Source organism: Haemorhous mexicanus, chromosome 5 (genome assembly GCF_027477595.1).
Source record: "Haemorhous mexicanus isolate bHaeMex1 chromosome 5, bHaeMex1.pri, whole genome shotgun sequence".
In the NCBI taxonomy this organism is placed as follows: domain Eukaryota; kingdom Metazoa; phylum Chordata; class Aves; order Passeriformes; family Fringillidae; genus Haemorhous; species Haemorhous mexicanus.
The window spans coordinates 17428938-17442835 of record NC_082345.1 but is presented as its reverse complement, the minus strand read 5'-3'; the positions used below and the strand labels follow the sequence as shown (position 1 = coordinate 17442835).

The following is a 13898-nucleotide window of genomic DNA, read 5'->3' as shown; positions in this document are numbered from 1 at the left end:
TTTAGTAGATTTTACTATTATATACGATAATTGATAACCTTTCTAGCATATCTTATGTATACATAGATAGATAGATAGATAGACAGATAGACAGATAGATAGATAGACAGATAGTTACATAGATACATAGATACATAGATAGATGGATCCACATTATCAGTCTAGATCTTTACGTATACAAAATATCAGGTCAGCTCCAACACAGTTGCTACAATGCTGACCTGAAGGATTCCCATGCGGGAACAAGGAGAAACACCGTCCACTGACGGATCCCAAACATTGCCCGGGAGTCTCTCTCCCCAGACAGAGTCAAGAAGCTCGACCCGAAGGCAATCCTTTGTGGTGCACGGCGCGAAGACCTGCCTGGAGCACCCCTGAAGCAAATGATGCCACCAGTGGTCCTTTCAAACATTCCCTCATCAGGCCTTCTGAGATCGGCTTCTTTGCACAAGGTGAAGCTCTCGGGGGGAAAAGGGACTCAAAGAGAGAGGTGGGCGAGTAAGAGCGTCTCCTCTTGTGTGATCCTTGATCTTTGTAGCCAATCAGGTGATCGCCGGAGGCAGTGCCGGGGAGGCTGTTGAGACGACACTGCTGCTGCTGCTGATGGCACAGTGCTGCCACGCAGCGTTTTCCCTTCCCTCTCCGGAGCCCACGTTCTCCCCTCTTTTCCCACCTGCTGAGAGCTGGTCCTCTGCCGCCAGGCGCGAGGCTCACAAGCACAGCTCTGTGCAGGAGAACCTCTTTCACTGCTCATTTTTAAGGATTCGTTTGAGCCAGTGGTGCAGATCCACGTACTGGCTCACTGCCTGGGAGTGGGCAACCGGATCCATCTCCAGGTCGTGGAAGAGATTGCGTGACCGGGCCATTAGGACCTCTGGGGGCAAGCTGATCCCCTGAGGAAGCCTCTGGTTGCCCACAATGAAGTGATTGAGGTGTCTCATTTCCACACATGTGCGCAGGCTCTCGCTGATATCCATCAGCCGCCTCACAAAATGCCTCCTGCGCCACTGTGACGCGGGTAAGACGCTCAGCATGTGCATGACAATGGTCTTGATGGTATAGGTGGAGAAGCCCAAGCCCAGCTGAAGACGAGTGAAGAACTGCAGGCATTTCAGGTGCAAGCTGTCAGGGGGGGCCCGCCTGGCGATGTACCTGAAGAACTTCATCTCGGCCACGGCGTAGCTCTCCGGCCAGATTGTGCTTGAGGTGTGGGCTTGCCTCGGCTGACTGCTGACAAAGACGTCTGAGTTGCCTTGCCGCACCCCAAACAGCAGCTCGATCCGGTAGCTTTCTCTGCCGTTGGTCACCTTCAACTGGCAAGAGCGTCTGGAGGGCAGCAGCACTAAATGCCAACGGTGTGACTCAAGCAAAGCCGGCCAGATTGCTCTCACCAGTTGGTAGAACCAGCGGGCAGTTTTCTCTACGTCCAGGTAGGAGCCCGTGCACAGGGTATGAAGGAGGCTGGGATCCTGACACCTCCTGAGCTCCTCCTCAGGGTGGTGCAGGAAGCACAGCATGTTCTTATCCTGCTGCTCCCTGGTGCAGGTGCACTCCTGCTGCACGCGGACGTGGAAGTTCCTCAGGCGCCTCTGCCCTGCAGTGCCCAGCTCTAGGTGGAAGCTGTGCCCTCGAGGAGGTGTCATGGGTATGAGCACCTGGTACACAACATCCTGCTCACGGGGACTCCAACCTTCGAAGGCACTGCCCACCCCGATAGCTCCTTGCAGCACCGGATAGAAACTGTTGGACAAGACCCGTCGAAAGTAAATTGCAAAATGCTCCGTCAGGGTTCTTGTCCACGTGCATCCTTCCTGCAGGTCCTGCACAGGCCACTGTATGCGCTCCATCACGATCCTTCCAAAGTTATCGGCACGATGGCGGTATTGTTCCACTTCATTTCCAGCATCATTGGCGTTTGCTGCATTTGCAGCCTCATGGCCAACTTCATTCGCAGCACCATCACGTTCTTCATTCGCAGCAGCATTGTCGACCTCCTGGGCCTGGCCGTCATCACTGTCGCTTTCCTCCCCATCCAGGTCACTGTCTCCTTCCTCTTCATTTCCGACATCTTCTTCATTTGCATCCACAATTTCGACTCCCTCTTCATTCCCACCACCATGTCCTTCTTCACGCTCCTCTCTCCTCAGGCTCCTTTTCCTCCCCCAATACCACAGTGCCAGGAGAAGGAGCAGGAGCCCAGCAAGAGCCCAGACCTGCCAGTGCTGCCAGGCAGAGCAGAGCAGGTCTCCCCAGGCCCAGGCACCCTGCTTCAGGACCAGCTGCTCCACCTCCCACTCCAGACCAATCGTCTCCTCTTCCCGGAGCTTGGCACGCACCTCCGTTCGCAGACGTGTCACCTCGTCCAAGCCATCACCCACGGGCTGTGGGTACGGGACAGCAATTTGCAAGAGCAAGAGCCACAACACCCAGGTATCCATGGTCTGCAGGAGGGTGGAGAGAAGGCCTTGAGAGGGGCTGTGAGGGAGGCAGCTGGCACCGGGGGCAGCAGCGACGGGAATCCCAGGGATCTGGGAGCAGGAAGGACAGGACCCCAGAGAGCTGGCAAGCAGCCAGGCCCGTTCCGCTGCCCCAGCAGCAGCAGCGGCAGCAGCGGCAGGGTGCCCTGCCCAAGGCTGTGCCATGAGGGGCTGCTCCTGGATGCAGGAGGAAAAGCCAGCCCCGGGTGCAGCGTTTCTGCCCCGGCCCTTGTCCCCAGCCCGGCCTCCCCGCCACGTGTGCACTCACCGCTTGCCCAAGCAATACGGGGCCAGCGTCACCTGCTGGGGCCTTGCATAGCTGCCCCCAATTGTGACATGGCCCCATGATGTCATGGATGTCACAGTACACCGCAGCCAGCCCAGCCCCGCCCTTTGTCCCCACCCCAGCTCGGACTGTCGGAGGGGCCCTGGGGTGCTGGTTAAGGCAGCCTTTGAGCGAATCTTCTTCAAAGAACCTCTCTTGGTCCTTCTCTTGTCCTTCTTATCAGCTGCCCTCCACTGGCAATCTCATAGATATCAACGTTGGGAGGCAGCCTTGAGCATCACGGAGTCTAAGCCTTGACTCCACGCTGAGCTTCAGCTAAATCTCCGAGTCTCTAAAAGGTGCCCTTTGGTTTCAGGCTCGCTGCTTTTCTGAAGGATGAGCATGACAGCATCCTCTTGCTGCCCCACAAGCACCTGTGGGAGAGCGCTCATTTTTTCTGCTGCAGAAAGTGTTTCCCAGCACAATTACCAGATGCTCTGCATTCCAAAGACGTATTTTGGGCGACTGGTTCCGGATAGATTGGTCTGTCCTTCTGTGCATAAACTGGCACAGCTACACGGACTGCAGTGATGAACCGCCATCTAAGAGTCACAGGCTGGTGTTGTTGGCCTTCCCCCTGATTCCTAGCTACAAATGCTCAACCCCATCAGCACCAGCATTAAGCTCTAGACAGGGGGAACGGCGCCTTTATACATAGAGGGTGGGTGACCCCAGCGCCACTCCTTCCCTTCCTGTGCCTTCTGCGGGGTTATAAAGATATAAAACAGAGGGAGCAGCTGGCCTGAAGGCCTCAGGGTTTTATTTCATCCTCGTTTTATAACAGAAACAGAGGTAATCCTGTAAGTACTTTAATTATAAAACGGAACCAGTGTGGACCACTGGGGAGCAGGCCCGGACCGTTGGGGGACGCCAGCAGCTATTGGCTGTTTGACCGGGTGGCAACTGGTTCAAGCAATACGGATGGATTGAGCAGGCAGACATTCAGATCTACAAAGGAAGAGAGCACTCAATGCAAGCTGGTTGCTGTGCATGAACCTTGGTGTGTGTGTATGGTCCCATTCCGGCCTCCGCAATCAAAGGGACAGAGGGGTTCCGTACAGTAGGCAATTCGGCAAGTCTTGTACCTTCCGAGTACCTCAGGCAGTGGGAGAAGAAAGAGGGCGATGGACCTGGGAATTAGGATACAAAAAGGAGGCTGCGCCCTTGTCCTGGGTCTCAACAAATCGAGACACCCCACGGCAAATGTCCCTTGGCCTCTCCCTTTATTCCAATAACATTACAGGACTCCTCTGTGTCTTTCCTGCACGTAACCCCTGGCGTCGTGAAGTTTTTTTCCACACAGGGAGACGCCCTGCTCCTTCAGTGCCCACTCTCCAGCTCTCCTCTGCTTTCTAGCACATCTAGAAGCCCGTGTCCTTGCCGCTGCACGGATCCCCCACGGCTCTCTGCCAGCCGCACTCCAGAGCTCCCAGCTCCAGCTGGCAGGGCCTCAGCGCCCGCCCTGTGGCCTCCCGTCCCGACGGCCACACCAGGCCCTGCTTGCTGCCCTCATGGCGGCACTCCTGGCCCCAAGTGCTCTCCAAGGCCTTCTCCGGGGGCACCTTCCTGCGGCCTTTCAGTCCCTGCACCAGGCCCAGCAGGGACCTGGGAGGGGCTGTGGTGTGGACAAGGGCCTGCAGGGACAGCACCAGGCCCAGTGGCTTCCCACCGACAGCGGGCAGGCTTGGGCTGGAGATGCGCAAGACATTCTTGCCTCTCAGGCTGCTGAGGCCCTGGCCCACGCTGCTGCCCACAGCAGCTGAGGCTGCCCCATCCCGGGCAGTGTTGCAGGCCAGGCTGGGCGGGGCTTGGAGCAACCGGGCCTAGCGGAAGGTCTCCCTGCCCTTGGCAGCAAGGTTGCAGCCAGACCATTTTTAAGGACCCTTCCAAGGCAGGCTCTTCTGGCAGCCTGTGATCACAGGGGCCGAGGGCAGCTGGACCTAATTTCTGATTAGAACCAATTCAGCACTGCAAGTTTGGCTAATTTCAAGGAGATTCTTCACAAGCCCAGATTCGCAACTTGTGACTTTAACCTCTACTATAGGCCTGGCTGAGATTACAATAAAGTCTTGCACAATCTAGCTTCTGGAATACTGTAGTTTATTGAATCAAGAGCCACGAACTTTCTAGGTTGCTACTCCTAAAAGCACTAACTACAGAGCACAATGCTTTGTCCCCAGCAGACAGAGACACGATCTATGGCCTTACTTCTACATTACAAACAATTCCTACGTGCGATATGTAACGGTATAATAGTTATGTATGTTATAAAGGTATCAATTTTATGAAAATCTTTTCCAGATATAAATGCCCTAAGAGCGTTAGTATGTATTGCAACTTAGAGTGACACTAAATACTGGCTATGTGCTATTCTAAAACCAAAATTACATATTTGACTCTACAGAGTCATTTCTTACCATGATATCATAGTTACATCATTCGTACCCTTGATACTATTTATATTATTCTATTGGCTTTTAGTAGATTTTACTATTATATACGATAATTGATAACCTTTCTAGCATATCTTATGTATACATAGATAGATAGATAGATAGACAGATAGACAGATAGATAGATAGACAGATAGTTACATAGATACATAGATACATAGATAGATGGATCCACATTATCAGTCTAGATCTTTACGTATACAAAATATCAGGTCAGCTCCAACACAGTTGCTACAATGCTGACCTGAAGGATTCCCATGCGGGAACAAGGAGAAACACCGTCCACTGACGGATCCCAAACATTGCCCGGGAGTCTCTCTCCCCAGACAGAGTCAAGAAGCTCGACCCGAAGGCAATCCTTTGTGGTGCACGGCGCGAAGACCTGCCTGGAGCACCCCTGAAGCAAATGATGCCACCAGTGGTCCTTTCAAACATTCCCTCGTCAGGCCTTCTGAGATCGGCTTCTTTGCACAAGGTGAAGCTCTCGGGGGGAAAAGGGACTCAAAGAGAGAGGTGGGCGAGTAAGAGCGTCTCCTCTTGTGTGATCCTTGATCTTTGTAGCCAATCAGGTGATCGCCGGAGGCAGTGCCGGGGAGGCTGTTGAGACGACACTGCTGCTGCTGCTGATGGCACAGTGCTGCCACGCAGCGTTTTCCCTTCCCTCTCCGGAGCCCACGTTCTCCCCTCTTTTCCCACCTGCTGAGAGCTGGTCCTCTGCCGCCAGGCGCGAGGCTCACAAGCACAGCTCTGTGCAGGAGAACCTCTTTCACTGCTCATTTTTAAGGATTCGTTTGAGCCAGTGGTGCAGATCCACGTACTGGCTCACTGCCTGGGAGTGGGCAACCGGATCCATCTCCAGGTCGTGGAAGAGATTGCGTGACCGGGCCATTAGGACCTCTGGGGGCAAGCTGATCCCCTGAGGAAGCCTCTGGTTGCCCACAATGAAGTGATTGAGGTGTCTCATTTCCACACATGTGCGCAGGCTCTCGCTGATATCCATCAGCCGCCTCACAAAATGCCTCCTGCGCCACTGTGACGCGGGTAAGACGCTCAGCATGTGCATGACAATGGTCTTGATGGTATAGGTGGAGAAGCCCAAGCCCAGCTGAAGACGAGTGAAGAACTGCAGGCATTTCAGGTGCAAGCTGTCAGGGGGGGCCCGCCTGGCGATGTACCTGAAGAACTTCATCTCGGCCACGGCGTAGCTCTCCGGCCAGATTGTGCTTGAGGTGTGGGCTTGCCTCGGCTGACTGCTGACAAAGACGTCTGAGTTGCCTTGCCGCACCCCAAACAGCAGCTCGATCCGGTAGCTTTCTCTGCCGTTGGTCACCTTCAACTGGCAAGAGCGTCTGGAGGGCAGCAGCACTAAATGCCAACGGTGTGACTCAAGCAAAGCCGGCCAGATTGCTCTCACCAGTTGGTAGAACCAGCGGGCAGTTTTCTCCACGTCCAGGTAGGAGCCCGTGCACAGGGTATGAAGGAGGCTGGGATCCTGACACCTCCTGAGCTCCTCCTCAGGGTGGTGCAGGAAGCACAGCATGTTCTTATCCTGCTGCTCCCTGGTGCAGGTGCACTCCTGCTGCACGCGGACGTGGAAGTTCCTCAGGCGCCTCTGCCCTGCAGTGCCCAGCTCTAGGTGGAAGCTGTGCCCTCGAGGAGGTGTCATGGGTATGAGCACCTGGTACACAACATCCTGCTCACGGGGACTCCAACCTTCGAAGGCACTGCCCACCCCGATAGCTCCTTGCAGCACCGGATAGAAACTGTTGGACAAGACCCGTCGAAAGTAAATTGCAAAATGCTCCGTCAGGGTTCTTGTCCACGTGCATCCTTCCTGCAGGTCCTGCACAGGCCACTGTATGCGCTCCATCACGATCCTTCCAAAGTTATCGGCACGATGGCGGTATTGTTCCACTTCATTTCCAGCATCATTGGCGTTTGCTGCATTTGCAGCCTCATGGCCAACTTCATTCGCAGCACCATCACGTTCTTCATTCGCAGCAGCATTGTCAACCTCCTGGGCCTGGCCGTCATCACTGTCGCTTTCCTCCCCATCCAGGTCACTGTCTCCTTCCTCTTCATTTCCGACATCTTCTTCATTTGCATCCACAATTTCGACTCCCTCTTCATTCCCACCACCATGTCCTTCTTCACGCTCCTCTCTCCTCAGGCTCCTTTTCCTCCCCCAATACCACAGTGCCAGGAGAAGGAGCAGGAGCCCAGCAAGAGCCCAGACCTGCCAGTGCTGCCAGGCAGAGCAGAGCAGGTCTCCCCAGGCCCAGGCACCCTGCTTCAGGACCAGCTGCTCCACCTCCCGCTCCAGACCAATCGTCTCCTCTTCCCGGAGCTTGGCACGCACCTCCGTTCGCAGACGTGTCACCTCGTCCAAGCCATCACCCACGGGCTGTGGGTACGGGACAGCAATTTGCAAGAGCAAGAGCCACAACACCCAGGTATCCATGGTCTGCAGGAGGGTGGAGAGAAGGCCTTGAGAGGGGCTGTGAGGGAGGCAGCTGGCACCGGGGGCAGCAGCGACGGGAATCCCAGGGATCTGGGAGCAGGAAGGACAGGACCCCAGAGAGCTGGCAAGCAGCCAGGCCCGTTCCGCTGCCCCAGCAGCAGCAGCGGCAGCAGCGGCAGGGTGCCCTGCCCAAGGCTGTGCCATGAGGGGCTGCTCCTGGATGCAGGAGGAAAAGCCAGCCCCGGGTGCAGCGTTTCTGCCCCGGCCCTTGTCCCCAGCCCGGCCTCCCCGCCACGTGTGCACTCACCGCTTGCCCAAGCAATACGGGGCCAGCGTCACCTGCTGGGGCCTTGCATAGCTGCCCCCAATTGTGACATGGCCCCATGATGTCATGGATGTCACAGTACACCGCAGCCAGCCCAGCCCCGCCCTTTGTCCCCACCCCAGCTCGGACTGTCGGAGGGGCCCTGGGGTGCTGGTTAAGGCAGCCTTTGAGCGAATCTTCTTCAAAGAACCTCTCTTGGTCCTTCTCTTGTCCTTCTTATCAGCTTACCAGCCTCCACTGGCAATCTCATAGATATCAACGTTGGGAGGCAGCCTTGAGCATCACGGAGTCTAAGCCTTGACTCCACGCTGAGCTTCAGCTAAATCTCCGAGTCTCTAAAAGGTGCCCTTTGGTTTCAGGCTCGCTGCTTTTCTGAAGGATGAGCATGACAGCATCCTCTTGCTGCCCCACAAGCACCTGTGGGAGAGCGCTCATTTTTTCTGCTGCAGAAAGTGTTTCCCAGCACAATTACCAGATGCTCTGCATTCCAAAGACGTATTTTGGGCGACCGGTTCCGGATAGATTGGTCTGTCCTTCTGTGCATAAACTGGCACAGCTACACGGACTGCAGTGATGAACCGCCATCTAAGAGTCACAGGCTGGTGTTGTTGGCCTTCCCCCTGATTCCTAGCTACAAATGCTCAACCCCATCAGCACCAGCATTAAGCTCTAGACAGGGGGAACGGCGCCTTTATACATAGAGGGTGGGTGACCCCAGCGCCACTCCTTCCCTTCCTGTGCCTTCTGCGGGGTTATAAAGATATAAAACAGAGGGAGCAGCTGGCCTGAAGGCCTCAGGGTTTTATTTCATCCTCGTTTTATAACGGAAACAGAGGTAATCCTGTAAGTACTTTAATTATAAAACGGAACCAGTGTGGACCACTGGGGAGCAGGCCCGGACCGTTGGGGGACGCCAGCAGCTATTGGCTGTTTGACCGGGTGGCAACTGGTTCAAGCAATACGGATGGATTGAGCAGGCAGACATTCAGATCTACAAAGGAAGAGAGCACTCAATGCAAGCTGGTTGCTGTGCATGAACCTTGGTGTGTGTGTATGGTCCCATTCCGGCCTCCGCAATCAAAGGGACAGAGGGGTTCCGTACAGTAGGCAATTCGGCAAGTCTTGTACCTTCCGAGTACCTCAGGCAGTGGGAGAAGAAAGAGGGCGATGGACCTGGGAATTAGGATACAAAAAGGAGGCTGCGCCCTTGTCCTGGGTCTCAACAAATCCAGACACCCCACGGCAAATGTCCCTTGGCCTCTCCCTTTATTCCAATAACATTACAGGACTCCTCTGTGTCTTTCCTGCACGTAACCCCTGGCGTCGTGAAGTTTTTTTCCACACAGGGAGACGCCCTGCTCCTTCAGTGCCCACTCTCCAGCTCTCCTCTGCTTTCTAGCACATCTAGAAGCCCGTGTCCTTGCCGCTGCACGGATCCCCCACGGCTCTCTGCCAGCCGCACTCCAGAGCTCCCAGCTCCAGCTGGCAGGGCCTCAGCGCCCGCCCTGTGGCCTCCCGTCCCGACGGCCACACCAGGCCCTGCTTGCTGCCCTCATGGCGGCACTCCTGGCCCCAAGTGCTCTCCAAGGCCTTCTCCGGGGGCACCTTCCTGCGGCCTTTCAGTCCCTGCACCAGGCCCAGCAGGGACCTGGGAGGGGCTGTGGTGTGGACAAGGGCCTGCAGGGACAGCACCAGGCCCAGTGGCTTCCCACCGACAGCGGGCAGGCTTGGGCTGGAGATGCGCAAGACATTCTTGCCTCTCAGGCTGCTGAGGCCCTGGCCCACGCTGCTGCCCACAGCAGCTGAGGCTGCCCCATCCCGGGCAGTGTTGCAGGCCAGGCTGGGCGGGGCTTGGAGCAACCGGGCCTAGCGGAAGGTCTCCCTGCCCTTGGCAGCAAGGTTGCAGCCAGACCATTTTTAAGGACCCTTCCAAGGCAGGCTCTTCTGGCAGCCTGTGATCACAGGGGCCGAGGGCAGCTGGGCCTAATTTCTGATTAGAACCAATTCAGCACTGCAAGTTTGGCTAATTTCAAGGAGATTCTTCACAAGCCCAGATTCGCAACTTGTGACTTTAACCTCTACTATAGGCCTGGCTGAGATTACAATAAAGTCTTGCACAATCTAGCTTCTGGAATACTGTAGTTTATTGAATCAAGAGCCACGAACTTTCTAGGTTGCTACTCCTAAAAGCACTAACTACAGAGCACAATGCTTTGTCCCCAGCAGACAGAGACACGATCTATGGCCTTACTTCTACATTACAAACAATTCCTACGTGCGATATGTAACGGTATAATAGTTATGTATGTTATAAAGGTATCAATTTTATGAAAATCTTTTCCAGATATAAATGCCCTAAGAGCGTTAGTATGTATTGCAACTTAGAGTGACACTAAATACTGGCTATGTGCTATTCTAAAACCAAAATTACATATTTGACTCTACAGAATCATTTCTTACCATGATATCATAGTTACATCATTCGTACCCTTGATACTATTTATATTATTCTATTGGCTTTTAGTAGATTTTACTATTATATACGATAATTGATAACCTTTCTAGCATATCTTATGTATACATAGATAGATAGGTAGATAGACAGATAGACAGATAGATAGACAGATAGTTACATAGATACATAGATACATAGATAGATGGATCCACATTAACAGTCTAGATCTTTACGTATACAAAATATCAGGTCAGCTCCAACACAGTTGCTACAATGCTGACCTGAAGGATTCCCATGCGGGAACAAGGAGAAACACCGTCCACTGACGGATCCCAAACATTGCCCGGGAGTCTCTCTCCCCAGACAGAGTCAAGAAGCTCGACCCGAAGGCAATCCTTTGTGGTGCACGGCGCGAAGACCTGCCTGGAGCACCCCTGAAGCAAATGATGCCACCAGTGGTCCTTTCAAACATTCCCTCGTCAGGCCTTCTGAGATCGGCTTCTTTGCACAAGGTGAAGCTCTCGGGGGGAAAAGGGACTCAAAGAGAGAGGTGGGCGAGTAAGAGCGTCTCCTCTTGTGTGATCCTTGATCTTTGTAGCCAATCAGGTGATCGCCGGAGGCAGTGCCGGGGAGGCTGTTGAGACGACACTGCTGCTGCTGCTGATGGCACAGTGCTGCCACGCAGCGTTTTCCCTTCCCTCTCCGGAGCCCACGTTCTCCCCTCTTTTCCCACCTGCTGAGAGCTGGTCCTCTGCCGCCAGGCGCGAGGCTCACAAGCACAGCTCTGTGCAGGAGAACCTCTTTCACTGCTCATTTTTAAGGATTCGTTTGAGCCAGTGGTGCAGATCCACGTACTGGCTCACTGCCTGGGAGTGGGCAACCGGATCCATCTCCAGGTCGTGGAAGAGATTGCGTGACCGGGCCATTAGGACCTCTGGGGGCAAGCTGATCCCCTGAGGAAGCCTCTGGTTGCCCACAATGAAGTGATTGAGGTGTCTCATTTCCACACATGTGCGCAGGCTCTCGCTGATATCCATCAGCCGCCTCACAAAATGCCTCCTGCGCCACTGTGACGAGGGTAAGACGCTCAGCATGTGCATGACAATGGTCTTGATGGTATAGGTGGAGAAGCCTAAGCCCAGCTGAAGACGAGTGAAGAACTGCAGGCATTTCAGGTGCAAGCTGTCAGGGGGGGCCCGCCTGGCGATGTACCTGAAGAACTTCATCTCGGCCACGGCGTAGCTCTCCGGCCAGATTGTGCTTGAGGTGTGGGCTTGCCTCGGCTGACTGCTGACAAAGACGTCTGAGTTGCCTTGCCGCACCCCAAACAGCAGCTCGATCCGGTAGCTTTCTCTGCCGTTGGTCACCTTCAACTGGCAAGAGCGTCTGGAGGGCAGCAGCACTAAATGCCAACGGTGTGACTCAAGCAAAGCCGGCCAGATTGCTCTCACCAGTTGGTAGAACCAGCGGGCAGTTTTCTCCACGTCCAGGTAGGAGCCCGTGCACAGGGTATGAAGGAGGCTGGGATCCTGACACCTCCTGAGCTCCTCCTCAGGGTGGTGCAGGAAGCACAGCATGTTCTTATCCTGCTGCTCCCTGGTGCAGGTGCACTCCTGCTGCACGCGGACGTGGAAGTTCCTCAGGCGCCTCTGCCCTGCAGTGCCCAGCTCTAGGTGGAAGCTGTGCCCTCGAGGAGGTGTCATGGGTATGAGCACCTGGTACACAACATCCTGCTCACGGGGACTCCAACCTTCGAAGGCACTGCCCACCCCGATAGCTCCTTGCAGCACCGGATAGAAACTGTTGGACAAGACCCGTCGAAAGTAAATTGCAAAATGCTCCGTCAGGGTTCTTGTCCACGTGCATCCTTCCTGCAGGTCCTGCACAGGCCACTGTATGCGCTCCATCACGATCCTTCCAAAGTTATCGGCACGATGGCGGTATTGTTCCACTTCATTTCCAGCATCATTGGCGTTTGCTGCATTTGCAGCCTCATGGCCAACTTCATTCGCAGCACCATCACGTTCTTCATTCGCAGCAGCATTGTCGACCTCCTGGGCCCGGCCGTCATCACTGTCGCTTTCCTCCCCATCCAGGTCACTGTCTCCTTCCTCTTCATTTCCGACATCTTCTTCATTTGCATCCACAATTTCGACTCCCTCTTCATTCCCACCACCATGTCCTTCTTCACGCTCCTCTCTCCTCAGGCTCCTTTTCCTCCCCCAATACCAGAGTGCCAGGAGAAGGAGCAGGAGCCCAGCAAGAGCCCAGACCTGCCAGTGCTGCCAGGCAGAGCAGAGCAGGTCTCCCCAGGCCCAGGCACCCTGCTTCAGGACCAGCTGCTCCACCTCCCGCTCCAGACCAATCGTCTCCTCTTCCCGGAGCTTGGCACGCACCTCCGTTCGCAGACGTGTCACCTCGTCCAAGCCATCACCCACGGGCTGTGGGTACGGGACAGCAATTTGCAAGAGCAAGAGCCACAACACCCAGGTATCCATGGTCTGCAGGAGGGTGGAGAGAAGGCCTTGAGAGGGGCTGTGAGGGAGGCAGCTGGCACCGGGGGCAGCAGCGACGGGAATCCCAGGGATCTGGGAGCAGGAAGGACAGGACCCCAGAGAGCTGGCAAGCAGCCAGGCCCGTTCCGCTGCCCCAGCAGCAGCAGCGGCAGCAGCGGCAGGGTGCCCTGCCCAAGGCTGTGCCATGAGGGGCTGCTCCTGGATGCAGGAGGAAAAGCCAGCCCCGGGTGCAGCGTTTCTGCCCCGGCCCTTGTCCCCAGCCCGGCCTCCCCGCCACGTGTGCACTCACCGCTTGCCCAAGCAATACGGGGCCAGCGTCACCTGCTGGGGCCTTGCATAGCTGCCCCCAATTGTGACATGGCCCCATGATGTCATGGATGTCACAGTACACCGCAGCCAGCCCAGCCCCGCCCTTTGTCCCCACCCCAGCTCGGACTGTCGGAGGGGCCCTGGGGTGCTGGTTAAGGCAGCCTTTGAGCGAATCTTCTTCAAAGAACCTCTCTTGGTCCTTCTCTTGTCCTTCTTATCAGCTTACCAGCCTCCACTGGCAATCTCATAGATATCAACGTTGGGAGGCAGCCTTGAGCATCACGGAGTCTAAGCCTTGACTCCACGCTGAGCTTCAGCTAAATCTCCGAGTCTCTAAAAGGTGCCCTTTGGTTTCAGGCTCGCTGCTTTTCTGAAGGATGAGCATGACAGCATCCTCTTGCTGCCCCACAAGCACCTGTGGGAGAGCGCTCATTTTTTCTGCTGCAGAAAGTGTTTCCCAGCACAATTACCAGATGCTCTGCATTCCAAAGACGTATTTTGGGCGACCGGTTCCGGATAGATTGGTCTGTCCTTCTGTGCATAAACTGGCACAGCTACACGGACTGCAGTGACGAAC

General features: G+C 55.2%; 3 protein-coding genes across 3 annotated transcripts; all 3 read right to left on the bottom strand.

Annotated features, from left to right (window-relative positions):
• Positions 1 to 743: 743 nt before the first annotated feature.
• Positions 744 to 2438, bottom strand: LOC132328037 (inositol 1,4,5-trisphosphate receptor-interacting protein-like 1). The gene has a single exon (XM_059847824.1). It carries the CDS (start codon positions 2436 to 2438, stop codon positions 744 to 746), a length of 1695 nt encoding a protein of 564 aa, XP_059703807.1.
• A 3583-nt stretch (positions 2439 to 6021) lies between these two features.
• LOC132328035 (inositol 1,4,5-trisphosphate receptor-interacting protein-like 1) lies at positions 6022 to 7716 on the bottom strand. Its single transcript, XM_059847823.1, has one exon. It carries the CDS (start codon positions 7714 to 7716, stop codon positions 6022 to 6024), a length of 1695 nt encoding a protein of 564 aa, XP_059703806.1.
• A 3583-nt stretch (positions 7717 to 11299) lies between these two features.
• On the bottom strand, positions 11300 to 12994 carry LOC132328034 (inositol 1,4,5-trisphosphate receptor-interacting protein-like 1). Its single transcript, XM_059847822.1, has one exon. It carries the CDS (start codon positions 12992 to 12994, stop codon positions 11300 to 11302), a length of 1695 nt encoding a protein of 564 aa, XP_059703805.1.
• Positions 12995 to 13898: the final 904 nt, after the last annotated feature.

Bases quoted from the DNA above. Each gene is read 5' to 3' on its own strand.
- LOC132328037 (XM_059847824.1), bottom strand. From the start codon at position 2,438: ATGGATACCTGGGTGTTGTGGCTCTTGCTCTTGCAAATTGCTGTCCCG.
- LOC132328035 (XM_059847823.1), bottom strand. From the start codon at position 7,716: ATGGATACCTGGGTGTTGTGGCTCTTGCTCTTGCAAATTGCTGTCCCG.
- LOC132328034 (XM_059847822.1), bottom strand. From the start codon at position 12,994: ATGGATACCTGGGTGTTGTGGCTCTTGCTCTTGCAAATTGCTGTCCCG.